This window comes from Pelobates fuscus, chromosome 12 (genome assembly GCF_036172605.1).
Source record: "Pelobates fuscus isolate aPelFus1 chromosome 12, aPelFus1.pri, whole genome shotgun sequence".
Taxonomy (NCBI): Eukaryota; Metazoa; Chordata; class Amphibia; order Anura; family Pelobatidae; genus Pelobates; species Pelobates fuscus.
The window spans coordinates 66,950,800-66,977,566 of record NC_086328.1 but is presented as its reverse complement, the minus strand read 5'-3'; the positions used below and the strand labels follow the sequence as shown (position 1 = coordinate 66,977,566).

The window sequence follows — 26,767 nt, the reverse complement described above, 5'->3', positions numbered from 1 at the left end:
GACACACACTTGGAGATGTTACTGTATATTTTGCAGTCCTTATGTGTGCTACGGCAGTATAACACCTAATATGTTGCTCAGCTATGTTGTCTTAGTACAATAATGCCCCCATGTGTACGTTTCTCAGGGATATGTGAGTGTTGAAGGGGCACATTGGAGACACACCACTTTCAAATTTTTCAAAAGTGGATGCTGAGCACAAGTCTCATTTTAGCAGCTCAGGATTGCAGATTACCTCTCAAAGGCCACATCTTATTTTAAATATAAGCAGCTCGTCAATTCAAATTATGAACAAGTGCATACTATTTGCTGTGAAAGGGGGAAAAGTTGGCGTAAACTTATCAAGAGGTAGTACCCAGTATCTGCATCCCGGGCAAAGCTGTCATGGATTCCGAAACCAAAACACAGACAGACCACAAAGAGAGAGAACACAGAGAGAGAAACGTGTAATACCGGTCCTTAGAATGGCTGGGCTATACAAGCAGAGAATAGTCAAGGTACAAGTGGGTCATTTGTATTATATCATAATTTGTAAGAATTTGTCATCTGTGCTGTGCACTATGCCAATGCACGTATACATGTATTTTATGCACTGAATTGACAATTGGCAGTCAGTGTCACATGTGTCAAGGGCATAACTAAACCCTGGCACACAAGTGCGGATTACTGTGTATGTGCATTGTTTCAAGCAGAAACGCTGTACATACAGATTCTTACCACCATGACAACTAAAAATCACTGAAGTGGACATGTTGGTTGGAGCTAACCTTTAGCACAAACTGAAAATGCTGCACATCTGGGTAAGACTTTAATTATTGAGGATTTTAGGTTCTCACATGTTAACTGGAATAGAGGTAGTACTTGTTCAGCTAGTGGAAATGTGTTTTTTAACCTGTTAAATGACACAATTTCTGAGTTAGGAAAAGCACCAACTAGAACAGATGCTAGTCTTAATCTGTTTATAGCAAATAATGTTGGCCTCATGTCAAACATTCAAGTGAGAAAACAATTAGGAAACCGTGTTAAATGGTGTTATTTGGGATCGATTTAAAAAACAAATCACATAAGGTTCACTAAAATAGATCATTTTAAAAAGGCCAATTTAAATAGGATTAGGGAAGCTTTACAACGTATTGTTTATCAGAAACACGGACAAAAACACAGAGGGTAAATGGAATATCTTTAAATAAATATTACAAAAGTATACCATTAGGTAATGAATACAAAATAAACAAATTAAAATCAATACAGCCTAGCAAGAAGTTCAGTTAGAAATAACAAAAAAGAAGAGGGCATTTAAAGAACTATTTCAAGTGGATGCCAACAACACTTGCCAAACGACAATAAGATGAGCTAAACTAGTAAATGAAAAACAAATAATGAATCAGGATCCCAAAGCTTATTTAAGTGTATAGATTTAAAAAAAATAAATAAAAAAAATAATAAAAAAAAATCCTTGAGAATGAAAGCATTCGTTCACTGATATCAAATATTAGCCTTTAACTAAATGAGAATCAGGAAAATGCAAGCAATTAAAAAATCTTGCCATTTTGGGCCTCGCGCCCCGACAAGTCCCCACACGCTTCGGTGACTCTGTGCTCTTATTGGGCCCGTTCTGAGTCCCTGCCCGCCGGCGATTCCCTCTGCAATGGGTCTTAAGGCAGGCCTGAGCAGATGGTCTCCATGCTCTGCCCTTGTTCTGCCTGGGTCCGTCCAGGCCTGCTCCGTGAGTGGTTCCCGAGCCGCCATTTTAGGAAGAGTGAGGTTGTGGTTGCGGTCCGCCAGCTCTGGTATTCACCCTATACCTCATTTGTACCTGCTTCCGAGTAGGTAGGCTAGGCCTCCGGGTGTTCCCCCTCTGGGTTCTTCGCTTGGGAGGGCAATTGTGGGCTTTGAGTTTTGCACGGCATGGCATGTCTCTCGCTGGCCTCGCACCTTTGGGCGCTGTTGGCGGTTTCCGCTTGTTGCCAGCTGCGTGGTGTAGTTTGACGGGAGGTATACATCTGTGCTCCTTCTGTTCCTGTGTCGCCTCTATATATCTGTCACTTCTGCTTTGCAGCCGTTGCCAGAAACTGCGAAAGAGGGCGTCCAGTCACTGTTCTAATGGCTTTTGCTAACTGTTTGTCACTACAGCAGGGTCAGCAGTCGCCATCTTGGACCCGTCCCCACTGCTGTGTGCCTGCATCTGGGGCTGGTAGGTGGTATGACTCGGCTTGTAACTGATTTGTGCCGGGATAACCCCCACCGGCTGGGGAGGGGGACGGGGCAATCAATAGCTTTGGCATTGCCCAGTCTGTCTGGCAGTGGGGAGAATGGCTGCTTCTCCCACACTCACCTCCAACTGTAGGCAGCAAGTCACTGGCTTGTCTGACCGGCTCAGGATCCTCCAGTGTCGAGAACCAGGGTATCATCTGCCCTCCACAGTGTGAAATCAGCGTTGTTGCCGGGGTTAAGATAGCAATTTATTGACTTTTTTTCAGCTTTCCATGGGTTATCGTTCGGAGCCCATGGTTAAAGCGGCCATGCTGCTCGGCGGTCAGGCCCCACCCACTGCCATTTAGAAGTTAAATCACTTTTGTATCTGTTTATGCAACGCTAGCCAAACCTCCCCAGGCTGTGACTTAAACAGTCTTAATGATTTGTTTCAATCAGATTTAACAGCACAATGTGTTTACTTTAGAAGCTTTTATATCCTGCTATGCAAGAGGCTCTTGCAGGATATTAACCCTTTAAGGACAGCAGGCGTACTATGCCGTCCTTGGGGACCCGGTCCTAAACGCCGGTGGGCAGCATAGTACGTCCCCTCTGTCCAATGGGGGAACTTGCCTGGCATCCCAGGGAGTCCCCCTGCTGCTGATCTTCCCCTCCCAGACCATGTGATCACGATGAGGTTGCGATCACATGGAAGGAATAGCCGTCTACAGCAGTGCCTGCAGGGGGCCTGCCTGGAATGACAGGCAGTCCCCCTGCTGCCTGTAGAAAATTTTAATAAAGTTTAAAAACAGTGTAAAAGTAAATAATATATACTTAGATCATATATATATATATATATATATATATATATATATATATATATATATATATATACCAATGTACCTTAAACAGTGGCAAATAAATCACTAAATATGTGAAATCTGTAGACATTAAAGTTTGATATACAGTTTAATACACTAGAATTAGGGTATAAGATATCTAAAATCAGTGAATACTAACTTTATACAATAGACTATAGCGTGATAAGATATATAGTAATTGCCTGTTTGCTGGAAAACTAGTTTCTTTTTAACTCACTAGTTTTATATAATTTACATTTCTTCCATTATCTGTGCTTGGGATCTGTATCCTCTTTTCACTTGGTACTCATTTCTGCTTCTTTCTTTCTTTTGATTTACTGTATGAATGCTATTCACACGGCACTGTATTATTAATTCTGACCGCAGCGGTTGCCAGGGAGACGATGTCAACGTTTCTGTGGTTACCGCGCCGTTGCGTCATCACACAACGTAGGCGGGTCATATGACAGTTTCACTACTTCCGCACATGCGTGGTGAGTAAACGGGAATGCCGGGTTTTATCCATCACACCTGGGGTAAGTCACTTACATTTAATTATTACAGGTATATATTTGGGGTTGTTTGCACTTGATATTTGTGTCACTTCATCCTGAGGAAGGTCCCTGTGCGGACCGAAACGTCGATTTATATGTTCAATGGAATAAACACCTTTTTTTGATATCCAAAGTCCGTGAGTGCAGTCTACATTTCTACATTGGTATTTATCAAAGATCCCCTAATGGACGGGTTCCCGGCAAACTATACCACTGTATAACAGTAGGATATTTAAGCGTGAGTGCAAGGATTCATCTGTTTTTTGTATATATATCTATATATATACATACACAAACATACATACAAATACACTATGTCTCTAAGTGGATTTTAATATATATATATATATATATATATATATAATTTAATACATATTAAAATACGCTTGGAATTATATTAGTTTTACATATATGTATATAGTTAGAATTTTATATATATAAAAAGTAAAATAAATAAATAATAAAAAAAGAATACAAATTATATAATTAATGTGTAATTTCGTTCTAACTGTATTTTGATATATATATATATATATATATATATAGATAGATATATAGATATCAAAATACACATAGAACAATATATATATATATATAATTAATAAATATATATGTATATATTTCAATATATCTATCTATATATATATAAGTAAAAATAATAAAAAACATTACATGTTCAAATTAGTTTTTTGCATTTTTCACACACAAACACAAATTAACACTAACTTTGGCCAGTGTTTGTGACCAAGTGGCTACTAAAAAAGATTGGACATACCCCATTTGCAATACCTTGGATTGTCTACTTTTGCAAATGGTATGCCATCATGGGGGTAATTCTCATTCCTGGGCTACCATACGGTCTCAAAGGCAACGTAACCAATCTGGCGAATTTCAATGTAAAAAAACTGAAAAACGTAACATGCTATATTTGACCTTGTAACTTCCCAAAACACCATAAAACCTGTACATAGGGGGTACACGTGAGACATCACTGAATGCAAATATGTGTATTTTTTTGCAGTAAAAGCAAACAGTATTATGACATTCAAAGTTAGATGTCCCGTATAACTAAACAAAAATAGTAATTCTTATTTTCTCCCATTTTCTAATATTTTATTCATATTAAATTATGTTTCATACCTAAATATTTGATGTTAAATTAAAGCACTGTTTCTCCTGAATAAAATAATATATAATAAGTGTGGGTGCACATAATATGAAAGAGGCGAATTACACCTGAACAGACATATAGCGCAAATTCAAGGTTTTGTTTACTTTTGTTTTGATCACAACCTGTACATTTGGCTCAGTTCTTAAGGGGTTAATTAATAGGTTACTTGGAAGAAAAAGCAGTTATTTATAATAATAATAATAATAATAATAATACCAAAAAATAGGTTGTTTTATAATTTTATTGTATTTTTTCAAATTTTGTCACAAAATTGGAAATATCTTCAAACTGGGCTTTTCTTCTTCTTTTGGATCAACAAAAGAAACAGGGATGTGTGAAAGGCTAAACTTTATGGACTTGAGTCTGGTTTCCAGCCAATATAATTATGTAGCTAAAACTGTATAAAAATTAAATATTTTTAAAAAAAACATCTACTTTGTTACACTTCATAATATATTTTTCCTGTATTTTACCTTGATTTAAGTTTTTATTCTCCAGATACTCCTTCAACTATCACTTTGCATTCACCTTTTAATCCATTTGAAGCTAATGCAACCTTGTTCAGGGTATATATAGTTGCAAATGGATTGATCATATGAGTCCAAATTTGTATTTATTTATATTTTTACGAGGGAACATGTTGAATATGACACGTACATGTAAACAACAAGCAATATATTATATAGTAATAAATGTTTTTTATATATGTGTATGTGTGTTTGTGTGTGTGCGTGTGTACACATGTATGAATCATTAGGATCTTTCAACATTTTATTGATTCTTAACTAACTTTAGACCAAAGCTAAAGAAAAAAAAGTTTTGGTTCTGTAAGCCTGTAGCGAGAATGAGCAAAAAACAAACAAAATAAATAGGATATGTGTGTCCCAAAAGGACCCAATCAAGAAATATACAGAGACAAAGTAGGGACTACTTTCACTTTGTATATGTCCTACGCCTGACACTTTTAGACACTGGGCAGAGTTGCCACTGTCCAGAAGTGTCTATCCCCCCAGCTGTCACTAATGATGGCTACAGGAAATTGGCTTCATCTATGGGTGATCCCGCAGTCTTACCAGATAGGCCTCATCCATGAGAGTTCAGTAGTAGTGATGTTGCGAACATAACATTTTCTGTTCGCGAACGGCGAACGCGAACTTCCGCAAATGTTCGCGAACGGGCGAACCGGGCGAACTGCCATAGACTTCAATAGGCAGTCGAATTTTAAAACCCACAGGGACTCTTCTGGCCACAATAGTGATGGAAAAGTTGTTTCAAGGGGACTAACACCTGGACTGTGGCATGCTGGAGGGGGATCCATGGCAAAACTCCCATGGAAAATTACATAGTTGATGCAGAGTCTGGTTTTAATCCATAAAGGGCATAAATCACCTAACATTCCTAAATTGTTTTGAAGAAAGTGCTTTAAAACATTAGGTATGATGTTGTGTCGATCAGGTAGTGTAAGGGTTACGCCCGCTTCACAGTGACAGACCAAAGTCCCCGTTTAACGCACCGCAAACAACCGCATTGTCCATTTGCACAACCGCAAACTCCCCATTTGTACAAGGTTGGATACCAAGCTAGCCATGTCCCGTTCCTTGTCCTCACTGATGTCATTGAAGGTCTCTTCCTCCACCCAGCCACGAACAACACCAAGGGTCCCCGAAAGTTGACAACAAGCCCCCTGTATTTTTTTTTTTTTTAAATGTACACTACTGTTACACCAGATATGAGTTGCACTGGTGTGATACTGTGCCCTGGCAGGCCCTGAAACGCACACGTGTGAAGGAAACTGACTGCTATTATTTCACAGTCAAATTTCTAGTTTTTTTTTTTATGTACACTACTGTTACACCAGATATGAGTTGCACTGGTGTGACACTGTGCCCTGGCAGGCCCTGAAATGCACACGTGTGAAGGAAACTGACTGCTATTATATTACAGTCAAAAAAGTTTTGTTTTTTTAAATGCAAGCTATTGTGACACCAGATATGAGTGGTGGCACTGGGCAAGTGGGCACAGTATACGCTGTGAGCCTGACACACACGCTGGCAGGCAGGAAACTGCAAAACTGCAATTAGATTACACAGGGAAAAAAAAACGGTCCCTTCTCTCACTAAGAATGCAGCTTCTGGGGGGCGGGGCCTAGCTGTCATGGAGGAAAGATGTACTTCGTGTGAGCTCCCTCAATATCTCACTTTAAGCAGCTATCAACAAGCGAATTTCACCCCAGAAGGGGATGACCCAGCAATGTTGCTCCTACCTGACCGACCCGACATGCTAAATAGCGGTCAGCAACTCGACAGAGTCTTACTTACCTCCGCGTGGCAAGTGTGGCCTGGTGCTCACCGGGCGGGAGAGGCGGCCGATCTCCCGATCCTGGGATGCCCAGGAGCAGCTACTTCCCGGCAGGAGCTCCGTTATCCCCCCCCTCGGACCGGTGGGGGGTTATCCCAGTCCACCCCTGAGAGGAGCTAATGGACTGGAGCTAATGGACGCACAGAGCACAGCCGCCCAGGCTGACATACTCATCTGCGACTCTCCCAATATGGCGGCAGCCGCGTGTCCTCCTGGTACCAGCAAAGCATGGCAGGATATTGAGTCTAAGCTGGACAGACTCTTTAATCAATTTAGGAAGCAAATAACAAGCAGGAAGCCCCAACAAGCTCCACCACAGCCCCAACAAGCTCCACCACAGCTAAGCGAAGCAGTCCCCATTAAAATCCACCAACGCAAAAGGCGTCAAAGACGGGACCGGAGGCACAAACAGAAATGCAGAGCCTGCCCCACGTCAAGCACTCGCCTCCACCTTAAGCCACCACAATCTCGCAACGGACGTGAAGCACCACCGGGACAGATCCGACCACCCGACAAAACAAGCTTCCACCACCTCAAGCTGCGAACCTGGCACTCAGCCAGAGACTTGCCTTTGTTGTTCCAGGTATCAGGGACTCCCAGGGTCTGCACCTGGCGCCCAGAAGGGATCGGATGAGCACAAGCAGTAAACAGCAGCCTGCCAAGCATGTCCCACTATAGCCGATCCTCCACACCATGCCTTTGATCACATGAACTGCTCTCTGCACATTAACTAATCGTAAAGTAGCAAGCGTTTAAACATGTCATTATTTCACCTCCTAAATAGTTTATTGTCGTAGTTCCTTACATGCCTTTACCTTAACCGTTCATGTATTATGTTATTCACTAGTCTCATCTCATGGGGCGACTCACACTTGATTTATAACTAGTGGTGGAGCTGCTATCAATACACAGTTGATAACGCAAGCTACACCCTAAACATGACAGCCATCTTTCACAACAATGTACTGCTATATACTCATACCCTCAGTGCAACTAGCCATGATATACGCAAGTTCAGCCTAGCATGCTCAAATATAACACACTTCCGTCTAAAAAAAATAAAAAATAAAATAGTAAAAAAAAAAAAAAAAAAAGAATGAGCTTCAGATTTAATCTAAATTGTATGCTGTCTAGGAGGTGGGAGGGTATGGAGGGAGGGTCTGCTGCTGATTGGCTGGAATGTGTCTGCTGACTGTGAGGTACAGGGTCAGAGTTTACTCAATGATGACGAATAGGGGCGGACCAAACATCGCATATGTTCGCCATCCGTGGCGAACGCGAACAAGCTATGTTTGCCAGGAACTATTAGCCAGCAAACCGTTCGGGACATCACTATTCAGTAGTGACGTAGGCGTTAAAGAGGACCTATCTGGAGAAGATTGCAGCGCACATAAGGGCCAGGTTCAGGTAAGTAGAACTCACCTGTGCCTGTCCTTTGGCCACCAGACCCCCAGCAACAATGTCAACATCTGGGTTTTCTGCAAGTTCTACTAAGTCCCCAGATGGTGACAGTGCCGCTTTATATCTATAACACATGAAATCTTGAATTATCAGCAAAATCGTTCAGTAACAAGATATAAATATGTCCTCCTAAATGTTATCAGTGTACATATGATATTCAAGTTATATCAGAAGGTGTCATAAATTAAGATTTAGATAGTGGTTTCTTCAAAAATATGTTAAATAAAATATATAAATAAATAATTAAGAAAAATGCATTTAAAATTAATACAAATATTGGATTTGAAATCAGTAATATTTGTCCTCTCTGATGCAAGCACACAGGCATACCCAGCTCAGATGTTGTGCAGGTACTAAGATCAAATCTCATTTATTTGGAGTGTTGATTATAAGGGATTATAAACAGCTAAGAGTTATTTGTATGTGGCGAGCCCTGTAGGTAATCTGTTCCTTTTTCTTATTTACTAGAGAGATAAGTATCTGAAACCCCATATGCATAGTATCAAATTTATGGTGTGTAATATATTTTATTTCACATTTGGTGGCAGGAGTCATACAGACAATCAACTTGGAAAGTGACTTGGTGTAAGAATTACTTCACTGATTTATGACTAGCTAGGAAAGAAATATATTATGAAAAAAAATATTTTCTTTTTAATAAATTCTAGCAATCAAAGAGGTTGATACCACTGGGGGTAATTGTCAGCCTGTTTATTGGCACCTCTGCTTCAGGATTATTTGTTTTACTTGACATACTAGTTAATCGTAGCTTAATTTATGACGAGGAGATGTCATTGTGGCACAGTGGTCGTTAATTATGTATTTTCTTTTTTGTGAGCTAAACGTGCTTTTTAATCATGTGTGCTACCAATAGCATGTGTCTTTTTTAGCCAGTGGTTTAATATGAAATGCAATGTTCGCTTAATTTTATTAGCTTGGTTTTGTGGTATGGCAATGTGCTAATTAGTTTTAAATTAACTTTTTCCTTTTTTTCTCCTTGTTATGTATTGTTTGTACATTGTAGTATCCCATTTAATTTATAGCTAAGTTGGATATATGGAATTCGGAAAGTACACATCAGAAGCATTCCTAGTTTACATGGCATCCAGGCCAAGACTGTGACACTCCATACCCCCTCCTTATGTCTCATTCCCCCCAGCCCATCCATGTGTCTCATCCCACCCCTATGCCCTCCATGTGTCTCATTCTCCAATTCTACCTCCCAGCCCCACCATGTGTATTATTCCCCCAATATGCCACTCAGACTCTACATGTGTCTTATTCCCCAATTTTACCCCCTAGCCTCTCTAAGTGTGTATTCCCCCATTCTGCCCCCCAGCTCTTCATGTGTGTTTTTTTTCCCATTCTACCATTATTCACCCCCATCCTCTCCATGTGTCTTATTCCTACACTTTAGTGGAGCAACTTTTTATACCTGGGTCCCCAACAGCGGGTCACCAGGAGAATAATGGGTTTACACAATACCTGGCACCTAGGTGGCTTTACCTGACAAGTTAACTTTATTAACAGTCAGACACCTCTGCACTGAACAATAGTACATCCCAAAACCCTAAGTTTTCATGCCCACATCGCCAAACTGGTACCGCCCCCAGACCAGATAGCTCTTCCGTAGACAAGTGTTCCTTCCAAAAAACACTAGAATCAGAGATGCCTATTCCAAATAGTCCAGATGATACGTTTTGACCAAGCCGCAAGCATCCTTCAATCCGGCGTTTCAGATCACTGGATGGAAAGTCCCAGACACTTTTGACGTCTGTAAACATAGTCAGTATATGAAGCTCCCTCAAGTCCCTGGTGTCGTAAGGTACCTCTCCACCTCCTCTATCTCCCCTCTAACCCTGATTGGTGGTCCTGGGGCTGAGAGCAACCTTGATGAAATTTGACCAAACAGCAGCGACTCCGTGATCTGATCTAGAATTCAAGGTGATTTGTTGATTTGCAGGTTGCTCCCTGTCAGAGACCTCTGCAAGTTTCCTGCTGGTCTCTGATGTTCATTGGGTCACTGACTGGATGTGCTAGGTTGGGAAGCATGTACTGGAGGGTGTCTTAGTGTGTGATTGTAGTCTTTTTGGAGGAAGCTGGTGGCTGACAGCCATATACAAGTCTTGGATGACTGGGTGATCTGTTGCACATAAATATTCATATAAACACTTACAACTACATCCATACACACACACACTAAATTTGTATTTTATTAAATGTATTCATTTATTTTAACACTGAGGTCCACTCTGCCTCCCTGTTCTTACCTTGACATGGAGAGCTGGAGTGGAACCTAATTCTTGGGGTGCTGCTTGGATCAGTCTCTGTGAACTGCTTTCCCAACTCTTTTCTGCTCTGTACTGTAGACAAGACTGAGGTGACATTGTACTCCAACTCAACAGATCAGGGCACACAAGGGAGCTAGAAGATCAGTGCAGAGTAATCCTAGCAGCACCTTCGGTGCCTGTTTCTCAAGCACCCAATACATAGTTGCAGATAAGACAGCACCCACACTATGTTCCGGTAGGTGCCTGCTCTGATAAAATGGAGGTGAGTTGTGCACCCTCCTGACACTTATCACCAAGGGATGCACCTCCAATAGTAGTGATTGTTTTTTTTAGTTGTAACATTGCCGCTTCTGAAAGAGTTACCTGACTCAGTCCCCAGTCTATCACTAGAAATTTTTTATCCCAATGCACAGCCAGCGCTAAGCTTTGTTATAAACCAATTATCCACCATTATTACACGTCCATGTCTCATGCATGATATATGCTCAAAAGTTTCCTTACTTTCTTAGAAGGTTCCTTACTCTGCCAGTATTTCACACATTTCTGACCATCTTATGTCAATTCCTTCCTGGCTGTTGTCTAATTGTTTTTGTAATTTAAATCTATCGTAAAACCAGTAAAACAAAGACTTATTCAGACTACTGCTATTCCCAGTATGTGACTTGAAGTGTGACTTAAATAAGTCTTTAATTTGTCCTGTGACACCAAGTTCAGCACTTATTTTTATTATTATTATCATTATTATCATTTATATACTGCCAACATGTTCCACAGGTTTACAATTAAAGAAAGGGGATATCAAGAAGGACCTGCTCAAACAAGCTTACAGCCTGGAAGGGAATAAGAGAACAACAGGTGTATATGTTTTAGAGTACTATGAAAATATGAAATACAGGGAGTGCAGAATTATTAGGCAAGTTGTATTTTTGAGGATTAATTTTATTATTGAACAACAACCATGTTCTCAATGAACCCCAAAAACTCATTAATATCAAAGCTGAATATTTTTGGAAGTAGTTTTTAGTTTGTTTTTAGTTTTAGCTATTTTAGAGGGATATCTGTGTGTGCAGGTGACTATTACTGTGCATAATTATTAGGCAACTTAACAAAAAACAAATATATACCCATTTCAATTATTTATTTTTACCAGTGAAACCAATATAACATCTCAACATTCACAAATATACATTTCTGACATTCAAAAACAAAACAAAAACAAATCAGTGACCAATATAGCCACCTTTCTTTGCAAGGACACTCAAAAGCCTGCCATCCATGGATTCTGTCAGTGTTTTGATCTGTTCACCATCAACATTGTGTGCAGCAGCAACCACAGCCTCCCAGATACTGTTCAGAGAGGTGTACTGTTTTCCCTCCTTGTAAATCTCACATTTGATGATGGACCACAGGTTCTCAATGGGGTTCAGATCAGGTGAACAAGGAGGCCATGTCATTAGATTTTCTTCTTTTATACCCTTTCTTGCCAGCCACGCTGTGGAGTACTTGGACGCGTGTGATGGAGCATTGTCCTGCATGAAAATCATGTTTTTCTTGAAGGATGCAGACTTCTTCCTGTACCACTGCTTGAAGAAGGTGTCTTCCAGAAACTGGCAGTAGGACTGGGAGTTGAGCTTGACTCCATCCTCAACCCGAAAAGGCCCCACAAGCTCATCTTTGATGATACCAGCCCAAACCAGTACTCCACCTCCACCTTGCTGGCGTCTGAGTCGGACTGGAGCTCTCTGCCCTTTACCAATCCAGCCACGGGCCCATCCATCTGGCCCATCTGACCCACTCTCATTTCATCAGTCCATAAAACCTTAGAAAAATCAGTCTTGAGATATTTCTTGGCCCAGTCTTGACGTTTCAGCTTGTGTGTCTTGTTCAGTGGTGGTCATCTTGCAGCCTTTCTTACCTTGGCCATGTCTCTGAGTATTGCACACCTTGTGCTTTTGGGCACTCCAGTGATGTTGCAGCTCTGAAATATGGCCAAACTGGTGGCAAGTGGCATCTTGGCAGCTGCACGCTTGACTTTTCTCAGTTCATGGGCAGTTATTTTGCGCCTTGGTTTTTCCACGCGCTTCTTGCGACCCTGTTGACTATTTTGAATGAAACGCTTGATTGTTCGATGATCACGCTTCAGAAGCTTTGCAATTTTAAGAGTGCTGCATCCCTCTGCAAGATATCTCACTATTTTTGACTTTTCTGAGCCTGTCAAGTCCTTCTTTTGACCCATTTTGCCAAAGGAAAGGAAGTTGCCTAATAATTATGCACACCTGATATAGGGTGTTGATGTCATTAGACCACACCCCTTCTCATTACAGAGATGCACATCACCTAATATGCTTAATTGGTAGTAGGCTTTCGAGCCTATACAGCTTGGAGTAAGACAACATGCATAAAGAGGATGATGTGGTCAAAATACTCATTTTCCTAATAATTCTGCACTCCCTGTATTAAGAAAATGTTACAGTAAAACGAGAGTAATTTGAAATTATATTGAATAATCTTTTAGCATTTATCATATTATATTTAACTCGCATATCTTACCAGAAAGATTGTAATGTTATCCTGAATTTGAGTTTACAAGCATGCATTCTTATATTACTCGTTACTAATACTTCCATCCTATAATTCTTAGTTTGCATTTCCCTTATTGTTTTTACTTTGTTCTTCTTATATAGTCATATAGTTATTATTAGATTGGCCAATTTAGCTTTAGGTTTAGCTTTAGGATAACCCTAGGTGACGCTCAGTCAATCTTTGAATATATCAATATACACAAAAAGATCTCGCACTCTCGCATACAATCCAGACACAGGTTGGCAAATCCCAAGTTAGCAGATATGAAAAAACTCAGATCCAGGCCCTCAAGATATTGCAAAAAGCCGATTTAATGGAACAAAGGAGCTCCAATAAGTCTGCTTTTTGTAATATCCTGAGTGCCTGCACTTGACTTTCTTCATATATGAATATATCAATGTGAACCTCATTCAAACGTATATGGCCCTGACCACAAATGTAATAATATCATATATTGATATCATATAATTACATCATATCTAGTATATATTTTTTAATATATGTTTTAGTATTTTTTAAAGAAACATTCCAATGAAAATGTTCATTTAAAAAAAACCCCAAAAAAACGCAGATATACCTCAAAGAAAACATGCATGTGTTTTTCTCTGCATGTTTTTTTGGTAAATGTACCATGTTAATTAACAGAAGATAAAAACAGGACAATCACATTGCTACACCATTGTACACAGCTGTGTAGAGATCAATAATTGAGAAAAGAGGGAGATCAGAAAATATTGTAAGACTACTCTGCATATTTGTTTCTTAGGTACACATAAACATGCAAAGTATTTGAGACAATGAGCAAATATTAAGCTTTCTGATAAAAAAAACCAATAAAAACAATGTCTTGGAAAAGTTTGAAAACAATATCTCAAGGTAAGAAACAATCTTAGTGTAATAAATGTTAAGTATGTTTTTGTTCTTACTGGTAGGGGAATCATAGATTTAGACGTAACAGAAAATTATTGTTTTGAAGTTATACAATGATTAATTGAATTTAAAACATAACACATATATATATGAAAGTGACTTTGTAGATATTATTTACCCTCAACTGTGACATTGTCCACGCTGAGTTGTAAGTATTTTCCTCTCCGGAGAACTCGAACTGTGTGCCATTCATTGTCATTGAGTTTCTGTCCTGCAAACAATGTCTCTGGTCCTTTGCCTGTAATAGTGTGAATGCGAAAGTTAGGTTTTAGACTTTATACTGCAGAAATAATCAGCTTTACCTACAGGTGGCAGTGGTGGCTGCGAATACATTACCAGTTTTTATGAGTGTGACAAAATGGATGAAAACATTGCTTGTTCTTTTATTGCATGCATTTTGTATGTTACACTGTAATTTCAAATTTGGAATACATTGAAACAAATTACAATTTTTGCAAATAGAACTAAATTGTATACACACTGCCAACTGTGCCTAGAAGATTCAGTACAAAATACCTGTGTGTAAACACAAACTAGGCAAAAGTGTGACATATATAACTAGGAGACAAACTAAAAATAAGTAAGTAAAAGAAAGAAGATGGCAAAGCTAAATATAATGAGAAAAACATAATGTTTTATATATATATATATATATTTAGAGATAGACTAAATCTCAATTTGTTTCCATCATATTGTCCTTAATGTTCTGAAATCCTTGTGGTTTTTATCACTCAAAAATATAAAATGATGCTACTAAGCCCAATATCACATAATCACATAAATCAACACTCAATGGCATGTCTTACTTATTGCCTCTAAGCCATGTCGTTGAACTGTGAAATATATATTAGCAAAATATTATTTCTATAGACTGGGCAGGTCTATAGGGATGTCAGAACCAGCACAATATCTACCCAGGAACCAAAATGAAAGATTCACTAAAATCTAATCATGATTATTGTAGCTTAAATAATAATTCTTAACTGTCATTTAAAGCTGCTCCAATACATCTTCTCAAACCTTAGTGAATCGTAAAACAGAGTAAACTACAGAGAAGACAATCATGGAACCCAACAGTAAAAATTATAGACAACAGAAGAAAAAAAAAAAAAGAAAAAGGTACAGCACGCAAATTGCATAGTATATAGTAGAGAAAATGACATTGACACAAAAGAAAAGCAAAAGAGAAAAAGAGCAAAGAAAGTGTAGTTTTGTGAGGTAAACTATTATAGAAACATTTTAATAAAATGAAAGATGATGCAGAAACAGGAAGAAAGAGCAGACAAAGTGGACAAGTAAAAAGTAAACAGCTACTGTAGCGCAGTGAGTGCAAAATACAGTTGGTGACTTACTGGGCCCGCATACTATCCGTATACAGTCTGAGGGGGAGAAAAAGAGACAGCCAGGGTTATCCTTCAGATATCTCTGTAGACAATACAAATAAGCACCCACATATTCCGGGGACGCACATGTGTTTCAGGGGCCATTTCATGTTTCAATCCCATACATTCACAACGTCATATATGTATTAAACAAAGTAAAATAAAATGGTGTATGTTTGTATTTTGTGCAATTTGTATTCGGTGGAAAAAACAAAACAAAAAAACTGTTTGTGTATTAGGTAAATTGGATGTAATCTTATCCACAAAATGACACTGCATCATGGTATTCATTTTAGTTCACATTTAAAATAACTCAAGGGTTCAGTGGAAACCGTGCTTGAGATATTAAATGTTAAACAGACATTGGGTTATACATTTGTTTGAGAAAATCAAATATGAACATATTCCTACTAAATGTGTCTATTTTTAATCATGTAAAATGTATTTAATAAATGTATAAGATGGTATTTGCTCAAAGAAAAAGAATAAAAAACTAACTACATCAGTTTGGAATTAGATTATTTCTCTTTGAGAGCGAACAAACAGAAGTGTTATCAGTTAACCTTGGCATTGCAGATGCTTATAAAGTACATTTCCCATGATCTTTTCCCATCCTTTAGGCTATCATGGGGAATATAGATGACAAACATTTGCAGTGACACGGTTATCCATCTCTCTACTGTACAAGTGAAAACGTAGGAGTGAAGCCTTATTCGATCTCACAAATATTCAGCATTAACTTATCCCTCATGAAATGGCCACCTTGCAAACTAGAGCCATACAACCAGACAGTAAGGAGGTGGTCTCACTATATGACCCCCTAAGCTCATGACAAGGGTAAAAGGTTAGGTTTGAGCATTTATTAGCCCTGAGCTTCTTTAACACCAATCTACCACTGAGCTTATAAGGGGAGACCTATGCCTCTATATCTGCCTTCAACAGACACACCCTTCACTCTCACTGCTGAAGGAGAGGTTTGGGTAGGTCTGGGGCTGATAGCTGTTGTCACCACATGTCGTCAACCGCGACGGAAAAGGGGATGTAGACACAACAGGAGCAAAACCAAACCCCACTTTCATACTCTTTGGAGTGGAATGCATATAATGACATGGATGGCAGTATGGGAAATTGAACGAAATTATGAATATTTGAAAAACAGAATTTAAATGCCACAGAACATGCAAATTGTCTGTGCAATGTAAAATAATGAAAACATATCAGTAGAGAATGGTCTTTTAGAATATTGCTACTACATGACCTGGAAAATATCTCCTTCTAGTGAGTTCGGAAACCTTATTACAAGTAGGACAAGGCTTTTGGATTTTAAATTGGCTGGTTTGCTCCGCTAATATCCTTTCAAGATGTAAACATTTATTTTCTATATATGCTATATGAATGATATATTTATATACATATATTCAACATAGTTTTGTGGAATTTTTAAGTTTCAGAGTAGCAGTTAAAAGGTTAATTCTAATAAAGTATGTTGTGATTTAGATAGAAAATTATGTACGATATATACTTTTTTTTATCCATTTAAAAATGAACTGTCACTTTTATGAAATTATCAAATAAAGCATTGAACATCACCAAACTTGTGTTAACCTTTTTTCTAGAGAGGCTCCATTTCTTTTAAAAATATATTAAAGATCTACCAAATGACTTCATATGCTGAATGAAATAAATTTACCGCAAACAACGCAAGGTCCGAGCAAGCATATTAAAGCGCCACTGTCCTGGCCGAATCCCGTTTTTTTTTTTTAACCCCCCTCCCAACTCCACTACATCAAACTGACCCCCTAGTCACCCCCAAATGCCCTTAAGCCCCCCATATTACCGTATATACTCGAGTATAAGCCGACCCGAATATAAGCCGAGGCCCCTAATTTTTCCCAAAAAAACTGGGAAAACTTATTGACTCGAGTATAAGACTAAGGTGGGAAATGCAGCAGCTACTGGTAAATTTCTAAATAAAATTAGATCCTAAAAAAAATATATGTTCCTTCACCCCCCTCCCCCAGTGGTCCTGACTCACCCCTCCCCTAGTGGTCCTTACCCTCCCCCCTCCCTCCCATAGTGGTCCTTATCCCCCCCCTCCCTCCCATAGCGGTCCTTATACCCCCCCTCCCTCCCATAGTGGTCCTTATCCCACCCCCTCCCTCCCATAGTGGTCCTTACCCTCCCCTCCCCTAGTGGTCCTTACCCTCCCCTCCCCTAGTGGTCCTTACTTCCCCCTCCCCTCCCCTAGTGGTCCTTACTTCCCCCTCCCCTCCCCTCCCCTAGTGGTCCTTATCCCCCCCTCCCTCCCATAGTGGTCCTTATCCCCCCCTCCCTCCCATAGTGGTCCTTATCCCCCTCCCTCCCATAGTGGTCCTTATCCCACCCCCTCCCTCCGATAGTGGTCCTTATCCCCCCCCCCCTTCCATAGTGGTCCTTATCCCCCCCCTCCCTCCCATAGTGGTCCTTATCCCCCCCTCCCTCCCTCCCATAGTGGTCCTTATCCCCCCCCTCCCTCCCATAGCGGTCCTTATACCCCCCCTCCCTCCCATAGTGGTCCTTATCCCACCCCCTCCCTCCCATAGCGGTCCTTATACCCCCCTCCCTCCCATAGTGGTCCTTATCCCACCCCCTCCCTCCCATAGTGGTCCTTATACCCCCCCCCTCCCACAGTGGTCCTTATACCCCCTTTTTTTATTATTATTTTTTATTATTATTATTATTATTTTTTTAATTATTATTTCTTTTTTTATTTATATTTTTTATTTATTTTTCGTCCCCCCTCCCTGCTTGATACATAGCAGGGAGGGGGGCTCCTTCCCTGGTGGTCCAGTGGCAGTTCAGTGGGGGGGAGAGGGAGGCTGGCAGAGAGCTTACTTACCTGTTCTGCAGCTCCTGTCAGCTCTCTCCTCCTCTGCGCCGTCCGTGCAGCTCCTTCTATCAGCTCACACTGTAAGTCTCGCGAGAGCCGCGACTCTCGCGAGATTTACACTGGGAGCTGACCGAGGTGCTGAACGGACGGCGCGGAGGAGGAGAGAGCTGACAGGAGCTGCAGAACAGGTAAGTAAGCTCTCTGCCAGCCCCCCTCTCCCCCAGTCTGTATTATGGCAATGCAAATTGCCATAATACAGACCTTGACTCGAGTATAAGCCGAGTTGGGGTTTTTCAGCCCAAAAAATGGGCTGAAAAACTCGGCTTATACTCGAGTATATACGGTACCTATTTTGTGTTCTTTAGTTTCTGTCCCGATCTATATTCAGGGCGCCGCCATCTTTGTGTGGGTAGAGGAAGTCCCTGTGTGACACGTCATCTGTCCACACTAGATAGCACTGAGATTCCTGCACATGCCCAGTTAAACACCTGGGCATGCGAACGGGAATTTCATCTATTCATTCATTCGTCAGAAAGACGAATGAATGAATAGCATTGTCAGACGAACAAACAAACACTGTGTATCAGTGTTCGTTTGTTCGTTCAGTTTATTACAAGGAGGGAGCTACCGGCATGCAGCTCCCTCCTTGTAATATGTAAAGTAGAAGCGGCAGGGAGCAGTGCTCCCCACCACTTCATAAGCCCCCCAAGCCCTCCCTCACTCTATGGGGGTCAATATGACCCCCATATTAGCATAAGAGAGATTCAAATCTCCCAAATGCCCCTACTCGCTATACCGCGAGAAGGGGCATGTCCACTAAACAGTCTCACTGTAAAAAAAAAAAAAACTACTATCCAGCCCCCACCCCTGCGCGGTTTTGACGTCTTATGTTTTTCTAAAATCTTCATTTTTCAGCCCCAAAAAAGGGCAAATAAAAAACCATCATACCTGTTGAACTTAAAAAAAAACAAAAAAAAAACAAAAAAAAACAGAACTCTGCAGGGCGGGGGAAGGCTTACAAAGCCTTCCCCCGCCCTGCAATTAGGCTAAGAACACTCTGATTGGCTGGTTTAAGCCAATCAGAGTGCTCTTTGTCATTTTACACAGCGTAGGAAAATTCCAAAGAACTTTCCCACGCTGTGTAAAATGACACAGAGCACTCTGATTGAGTGGCTTGAAATCCTTCCCCCGAAATTAGGCAGAGCTCAGTCTGTGCGGAGCCCTCCATGGGTGAAGATGGATTATTTTTTTTGCGCTCTTTTTGTCTGTTTTTTTTGCGCTCTGGTTTTTTATTTTATTTTAAGTTCGACGGGTATGATGTTTTTTTATTTGGCCTTTTTGGGGGCTGAAAAATTAAGATTTTAGAAAAAAGAAGACGTCAAATGGTAAGTTTGGGTGGGGGGTGGGTGACTAGGGGCTTGGGGACCCCTAGTCACCTTTGATGGGGGGGCGGGGAAATTTGTCTTGGGGCCCCCACCCGCCACCCAGGGGTGGCGGCCAGGGGGGATGAGGACAGTAGGTCCCCCCCAATATCTTTATGGCCCCACCCACCGCCACAGGCTGCACACAGCTTACTAGACATGCCCCTACTTGCGGTATAGCGAGTAGGGGCAGATCATTTACTAATACTAAGTAATCTTTTCTTAGTGTTAGTACATTTTGCTGAAAGCCCAATTTAGGTCTTTCAACCTTTTGGAAGATAACTCCCTAATACCGTGGGAATTAGGGAGTTATCTACTAAGCGGCTGCAAGATGCAGCCATGGCAATGAATAGGATTAAAGTTTAATTCATTCGAATGAAATTCCGATCCGAACAAAGTGCCGAAATTAGTTCTAAAACAAACGAACATACTGTTCTCATTGAGTTAGAATGCAATTCGGCAGTTTCGTCTAAAATGACAGGAAGCATCGCGGGAACACTGAGGAAAGGTAAGAATTATGGGAAAATTGCTCTGACCAGCGGAAATGAAGCACACTTTGCTCCTCCGCTGGTCAGAGCTGGTCAAGCGGAGGAAACCTCCATAAGGTAAAGAGTCCCTACTTTGTCTTATGATTTTTAAGAAAACTAAAGAAGACAGGAAGAAAAGAAGACCAGATCCTGAGAGAGGGGGAGAAGAGGAAGAGATTGAGGAAAGGTAAGTTCGGCATGACAGTGCCGCTTTAAATGCAAGGAGAAATAGAAACATTGTTTCTTTTCTCCTTTTCCCTGTATGCTTTCTCTATGTTGACTGTCAGGGGCAAAGGACAGAGTTTGTAAAAGTAATTAACAGAGAGCATGATAGAGGCAGCCGGCTATAGGAAAAAAGAGTTGTGGATGTCTAAATGTAATTTTACATTTCACATCTTACAAATACGTATTTTTTAAACATAGAGGTAAAGTAAACATAATATTAAAAATCCTGAGAAGTGACAATTCATTTCATGTTGAGAATTTCCTTTTGAGAGTAAAATCATTGGGAAAAATATATAACAATATTGATATGGTTTAATTGCTTATATGGACACTTGCAGTTTAGTTAATCCTTTTAATGTCATGTTCTCATTTGTGATCCTTGCATGGTATAAGACTTCAAATTATATATAACTGAAATAAGCTTGGCACACCTCTTACAAAGCAAATCATAATGCCTTGGTTCAATATATAATAAAAACAAAATAGGGGTGCAATCACTTAGCTGATTGAATTTGAAGACCTGTGCGTGCACCCCAATTTTGTTATAAATATATAAATAAAAGGACGTGATAGGAGCCATGCTCAGCAGGCCCTACTCAGTTAATCCTTCTCTAAATTCACTGCTGCAAATGAGGTGGAGGAAGAGGGGGGTTCACTTGTTAAAATGTTTAAATTTGTGATTCATTGTACTCTGCCATTTGTCTGTCTCTTGTGACTTGTTGAGGTATTATAGACCTCCTGATATGTTTTTATTTTGCTGTTGCCTTACTGTTTTAAGTAAATTGGCAACATTACAGCTGTAAACAACATAGATAATTTACTGTTACACCTCGTTTTCTACATGCATTGGTCAACCTACTGTAAGTACTTATCTGTCAGAAAGTGCCTAACCCTCACTTGCAGAGAATAGGTCAGAAGCATAAATATAGTAATAGTATAGTAATAAAGTAATGTTAAACAAAGATCTGCATACCAGTCAAGCCATAAGATTTGCTTTTCCCACAGAAATCCCACATTTACAGTGATGTTACTACCGCAAAGGATTCTGGGTGGGCATATGCAAATGAGTTCAACAAGGAATCATATTTTTACCTCATTCCATTTTAAACATGGATTCCTTAGAGTCTGTGCTTGCTGTATACAACAGCTTTGACTATCCACAGACTTCCGGTGGAAGGGGTTTTCAATCACAATGTTTCCCCATCATAACTTTCTTGGTCTTTGCTTCGCAATTACTGCAAGCCTCAATAGCAAGCCAGTAACTAACCTCATGCTGATGATTTACATTAAAATGAAACAGCTGTCCATGAGTGGTTCACTGGCTTTGCATCTTTTCCTAAGTTGTGTTTCAGAGCTGCTGTATACAGCAAACACAGACTCCAAGGAATCCATGTTTAAAATGGAAACAGGCAAAAATGTCATTCCTTGTTGAACTAATTCGCATATGCCCACGCAGAATTCTTTGCGGTAGAAACATCTCTGAAAATTTGTGATTTCTGTGGGAAAAGCAAGTTTTATGACTTGACTGGCGTGCAGATCTTTGTTTAACATTGTTATAATATAGGTTAGCCACATATTTCAAATCCTTGGAGTGTTTGGCTTAACATATTTGCCTTTAGGGAAGTGAGGCACAGGCAAGAAATAAGTCATAAGTAGCCTGAGGTCAAGAGACCACCGGGTTTTGCAATAACACATTTTTTTTTTCAAAATGCCAAAGCTCAGAACCATATCAGGCCACAATAAGAAATGTACTCTTGGCTACACAAGAACCATAGCAGGGCAATTTGAGTCTAGTTTCAGGGGTTTAAGTAGCCAACAGTGTGCCTCCATAATTGTGTTGGCAGAAGATACAAATTTGGTGATGCAAGAATGACTCACAGCTCTGTAGATGTACAGACTAAAGTCACCATTCATAGTTATATTGTTATAAAGAGTATTTCACATCAAATAAGAAAATGAAGTATAGTATGATCCTGAAATAGAATGCTGATGTATTTCCAGCTGATAACCTTATATAATTTTTTGGGGAAAAAAAACCTTATATTGGAAGTAACAAATAATAATCACACCTTTTTCCTGTTTTTCAAATGAAGCAATTTCTTTTTCTGATAACTATTAAATAAGTTTATAAATTATAGTAATCGTAAAGAATAAATCAGAGTAAACAAACTGAAGAAGTTAGCATGAATATTATCAAAGAAGTTTGAAACGTAATAAGTACTTAATGGGTTGAATTGGTTCTCATTATAATAATTCTATATTTGAAGTCGTTTTAAATTTAACAAGGACGGTTGTAAGTCTCTATTCTGTCGGTCTATGTATATAAATGTATGCTGCTTTTTGTTAATTTACATTTTAATCATCCAGATTTCCTCTCAGTTTGTATGTTACAGATTATACCTTTGTGTATGGCTACTTTCAGGAATCCTTAAAGGGACACTATAGTCACCAGAACAACTACAGCTTAATGTAGTTGTTCTGGTGAGTATAATAGCTCCCTTCGGGCACTTTCATGCAAACACTGTCTTTTCAGAGAAAAGACAGTGTTTACATTGCCCCTAAGGGCACCTCCAAGGGGCCAATCTCTAGATGCCCACTGGAGGGGCTTCCTAGCTCAGGGCTGCACAGTAATCAGCCCTGCAGTTCAGCGTCCCCATGCTCTGCATGGAGATGCTGAATTTTCCTCATAGAGATGATTCAATGCATCTCTATGAGGAGGTCCTGATTGGCCAAAATGGCATTTGGTCCCGCCCCATGCCAATTTTAGCCAATCCAATGCTTTCCCTATGGGAAAGCATTGGATTGGCTAAAAATCAACCATTACGATGATGGCACAAAGGGGGGGCGGAGCCAGCGCCGGCAGGCCACACTGTGCTGGAAATAAGGTGAGTTTTAAACTTTTATAGCGGGGTTAAAGGGGGGGGGGGGGGGCAAGCCACCTAAATGGTGGATTTAGCACTATAGGGTCAGGAATACATGTTTGTGTTCCTGATCCTATAGTGATCCTTTAAAGTGGCAATAAGCAAACGTATAGTCTGTAACACCCAGATTGCAATGTAACACCCAGATTAGTGTTTACAAAACTCCCTGAACAAGGATCGATATACTGTGAAAGAGCACATATGTAAAAGCTGAAAAAAATGACACAATGTAACATATTTGAAGCAAAATGAGATTTGCATGGAACAAAATATCTAATGATACAATCCAAAGTTGTAGTTAAATTGACACATAATCATACAACATATTGAATGTATTGCAATTTCAAGAGGTTTGATTTGATAGCGTAGATGTTGACATGAGATGTTACATTTTTATTCTTGAAGATAGAAGAGTATGGTGGGGCTGGTATTTGCTACTCTGAAATATCCACTCCATGCCTGACAGACCTGATACGTCTGAAGGTACATAGAAAACAAAACTTTGCAATATTATTATGTCACCAATGCACTACATTCTTGCCATTCAGTCATTCTCCCAATTGGTGATTTCTTTAGGAAAACAACTTAATGGTAGAAAAGATAGGATCACAGAGACAAAAAATTGTTGTTGTTTTTTGCATTTGAGTTAAAATTTTTCTGTTAAAAGAGCTCTATCGTTAAAGTGGATTATTTTATTTTATATATTTTCTTTTAATACATAGATCTTATTTTTTCAATTTTCATTGTTATATTTATGATGATGGATATGTTCTGTCAGCAGTGTTAGTCACCCTGTCACCATTTATAAGCTTGTCAAATATCCCATATATTGGTTTTCATCTACGGTGTAATAAATGGTTGTTTCTTAGATACAAACTAGAGCATATGTCATTGTTGGGTGACATTTACAGTTATGTTTTTCTGGAGTGGCTTTAAAAAGGTTAAAGAAATATCAAAATTACAAAAAAAAAACATAAAATGGCTGTTTTGGAATAATTATTAGACAATTGAAAGTTTCGAAAATGTCCTTATTCTAATATGAATTTTAAATGTAATTTTGTTTTTTTACTTTTGTATTATAATATTTGGTTGTTTAAAAAAAAAAAAAAACTCCAGTCTTCAAATCAACCAAGTATAACCAGTTAATTATTTTGTATAAAATAAATCTGTAATAAAAACCATAGGTCTATTTGTTGGAAAATGCTGAAACTGGTAGTACTTTTAAGTTTGGTGATGAATATAAACTGGATGAGCCTTCAGAGAAGAGTGCTACTGTCTAGTCTTTAATCATAACTTCAACACATAATATTTAGTGTTATTTGTCTCTGTGATCCTGGTAATTGACTGTGTAAGGTCACCCTTGTGTTGGAGGTCAAGTGTAATTTCAAAAGGATACCTAAGTTCACGGTGAGCTTCACTTTTCCACCATCAAGTTCTAATCGTAGTGTGTCAGCAGATTCTTTGGAGGTGGTGGCCAGAAGAAGTCCATATGCTCGTTGGGACATGAACCGTAAAGACACATCCTCTGCTTCTGTGTGCGCGACCCCGGGGAGTAGGACCTTGAGGTACATGCTGCCATCGTAGCTTAGGACTGCTGCCTCTGTGAATTTGGGAGACAGAGCAAGAAAACTAAGAATGAGAGGTCAAGATTAACAAGAAAGGTAGGAGAAAGTATTCATTGTGTTTGTGAGTGTGAAAATGAGAGTGAAATGATGAAACCAGAAATCAAACTGGTTTTGAAAAATTAGAAATGTACAAGGTAGAAAGATAAGCCACATATTTGTAACAAATACAAGAACAACTGGCACAGCTAGTTTGCCTGTCACAACTTAATATTAATTACATCACCATCCATCATTGGGGGACCCAGTGATGTAATCATGTCACTAGGTCCACCGAGTTAATGGCAGGTCAGCCTGGTGAGAATACACATCAGGCTGCCTGCCAATCATTTTAGCTGGCCCACTGAAGGCTGATCTTGCAGGACTCGAAGATTGTGACTGTCCTGCCAAAATCAGGATGGTGTGGAAGCATAGCAATGTGTTTCTTAATATTCCCACCCTCTATGGATAAACAGTCCTGGGTGAGAATCCTGAGATTTGTATTCTACAGTACAATATTTGACTTGATTTACTTTGATGTGTTGCCTTGTGAATGTATTCATAACCTCTAAAAAATAATAACAATAACAGAATAATCAATGATATAATTAAAATGTGGATAAACAGCTTGATAATTTCAAGTGCCATTTTGGAGTGAATTTTTTTTTTCTGAAATATGTGGCAAAATTGGGAATTGTATGCCTCCTTCTAGATCAGGGGTAGGCAACCTTCGGCACTCCATATGTTGTGGACTGCATCTCCCATAATGCACTTACAACCATTATGTTGGCAAAGCATCAGGGGAGATGTAGTCCACAACATCTTGGGTGCTGAAGGTTGGCTACCCCTGTTTTAGACTGGCGACATGCAAAGTGGATGAATAGGGCTGACATCAGGGTATTACAACCATGACGGTTGATGTGGGAGTCTAGGCCCCACATTCCCTCTCTGCACATATATATAGTGATTTCCACTATATGCATGTGCAATATGGGTCCCTGCTACCTGCACACTGCAGAGGGGGGCCCAGTAGACTCTGTCTTCCTTTTCCAGATTCTCTCTAACTTTTGTGAGCCCTGCGGCCTTCAGCGGGTTGCCATGGGTTACCATGTCAATGCTCCACACAGCATGCAGGCCGGTCTCACGAGAAATAGACAGAGAGGAACTGGGCCCCACTCGCAGTGTGCAGCGGCTGACTCCCTCCACCATGCCACATGACAACCAGGGAATACAATCTCCCCCCTTCCTGGCCAGGTAAGAAGGGAGGGGGGAGAGAAATAAAAATATACAGAAATGAATTTAAAAATGCTTCCCCCCCCCTATTTTACACACACTATGCATCCTTACACTCACTACAATCTCACTACCTTCAGTATACACACTTTGCATTCACTACAATCACACTACATTCAGTACACAC

The 26,767-nt window shown here is 39.8% G+C and overlaps 1 protein-coding gene across 15 annotated transcripts in view; it reads right to left on the bottom strand.

The window, feature by feature from the left end:
• The window catches only part of NRXN2 (neurexin 2), a 973,084-nt gene that overhangs the window by 522,189 nt on the left and 424,128 nt on the right, over window positions 1–26,767 (bottom strand). For 11 of the 15 annotated variants that reach the window (XM_063438522.1, XM_063438529.1, XM_063438527.1 and 8 more), the window contains 3 exons: window positions 25,143–25,346; window positions 15,754–15,780; window positions 14,520–14,639 (listed from right to left, as the gene is read on the bottom strand). In XM_063438522.1, the coding sequence (XP_063294592.1) occupies window positions 14,520–14,639; window positions 15,754–15,780; window positions 25,143–25,346 (351 nt within the window). The remainder of the gene's footprint in view (window positions 1–14,519; window positions 14,640–15,753; window positions 15,781–25,142; window positions 25,347–26,767) is intronic. The other 4 variants (XM_063438524.1, XM_063438539.1, XM_063438528.1 and 1 more) reach the window with 1 other exon arrangement.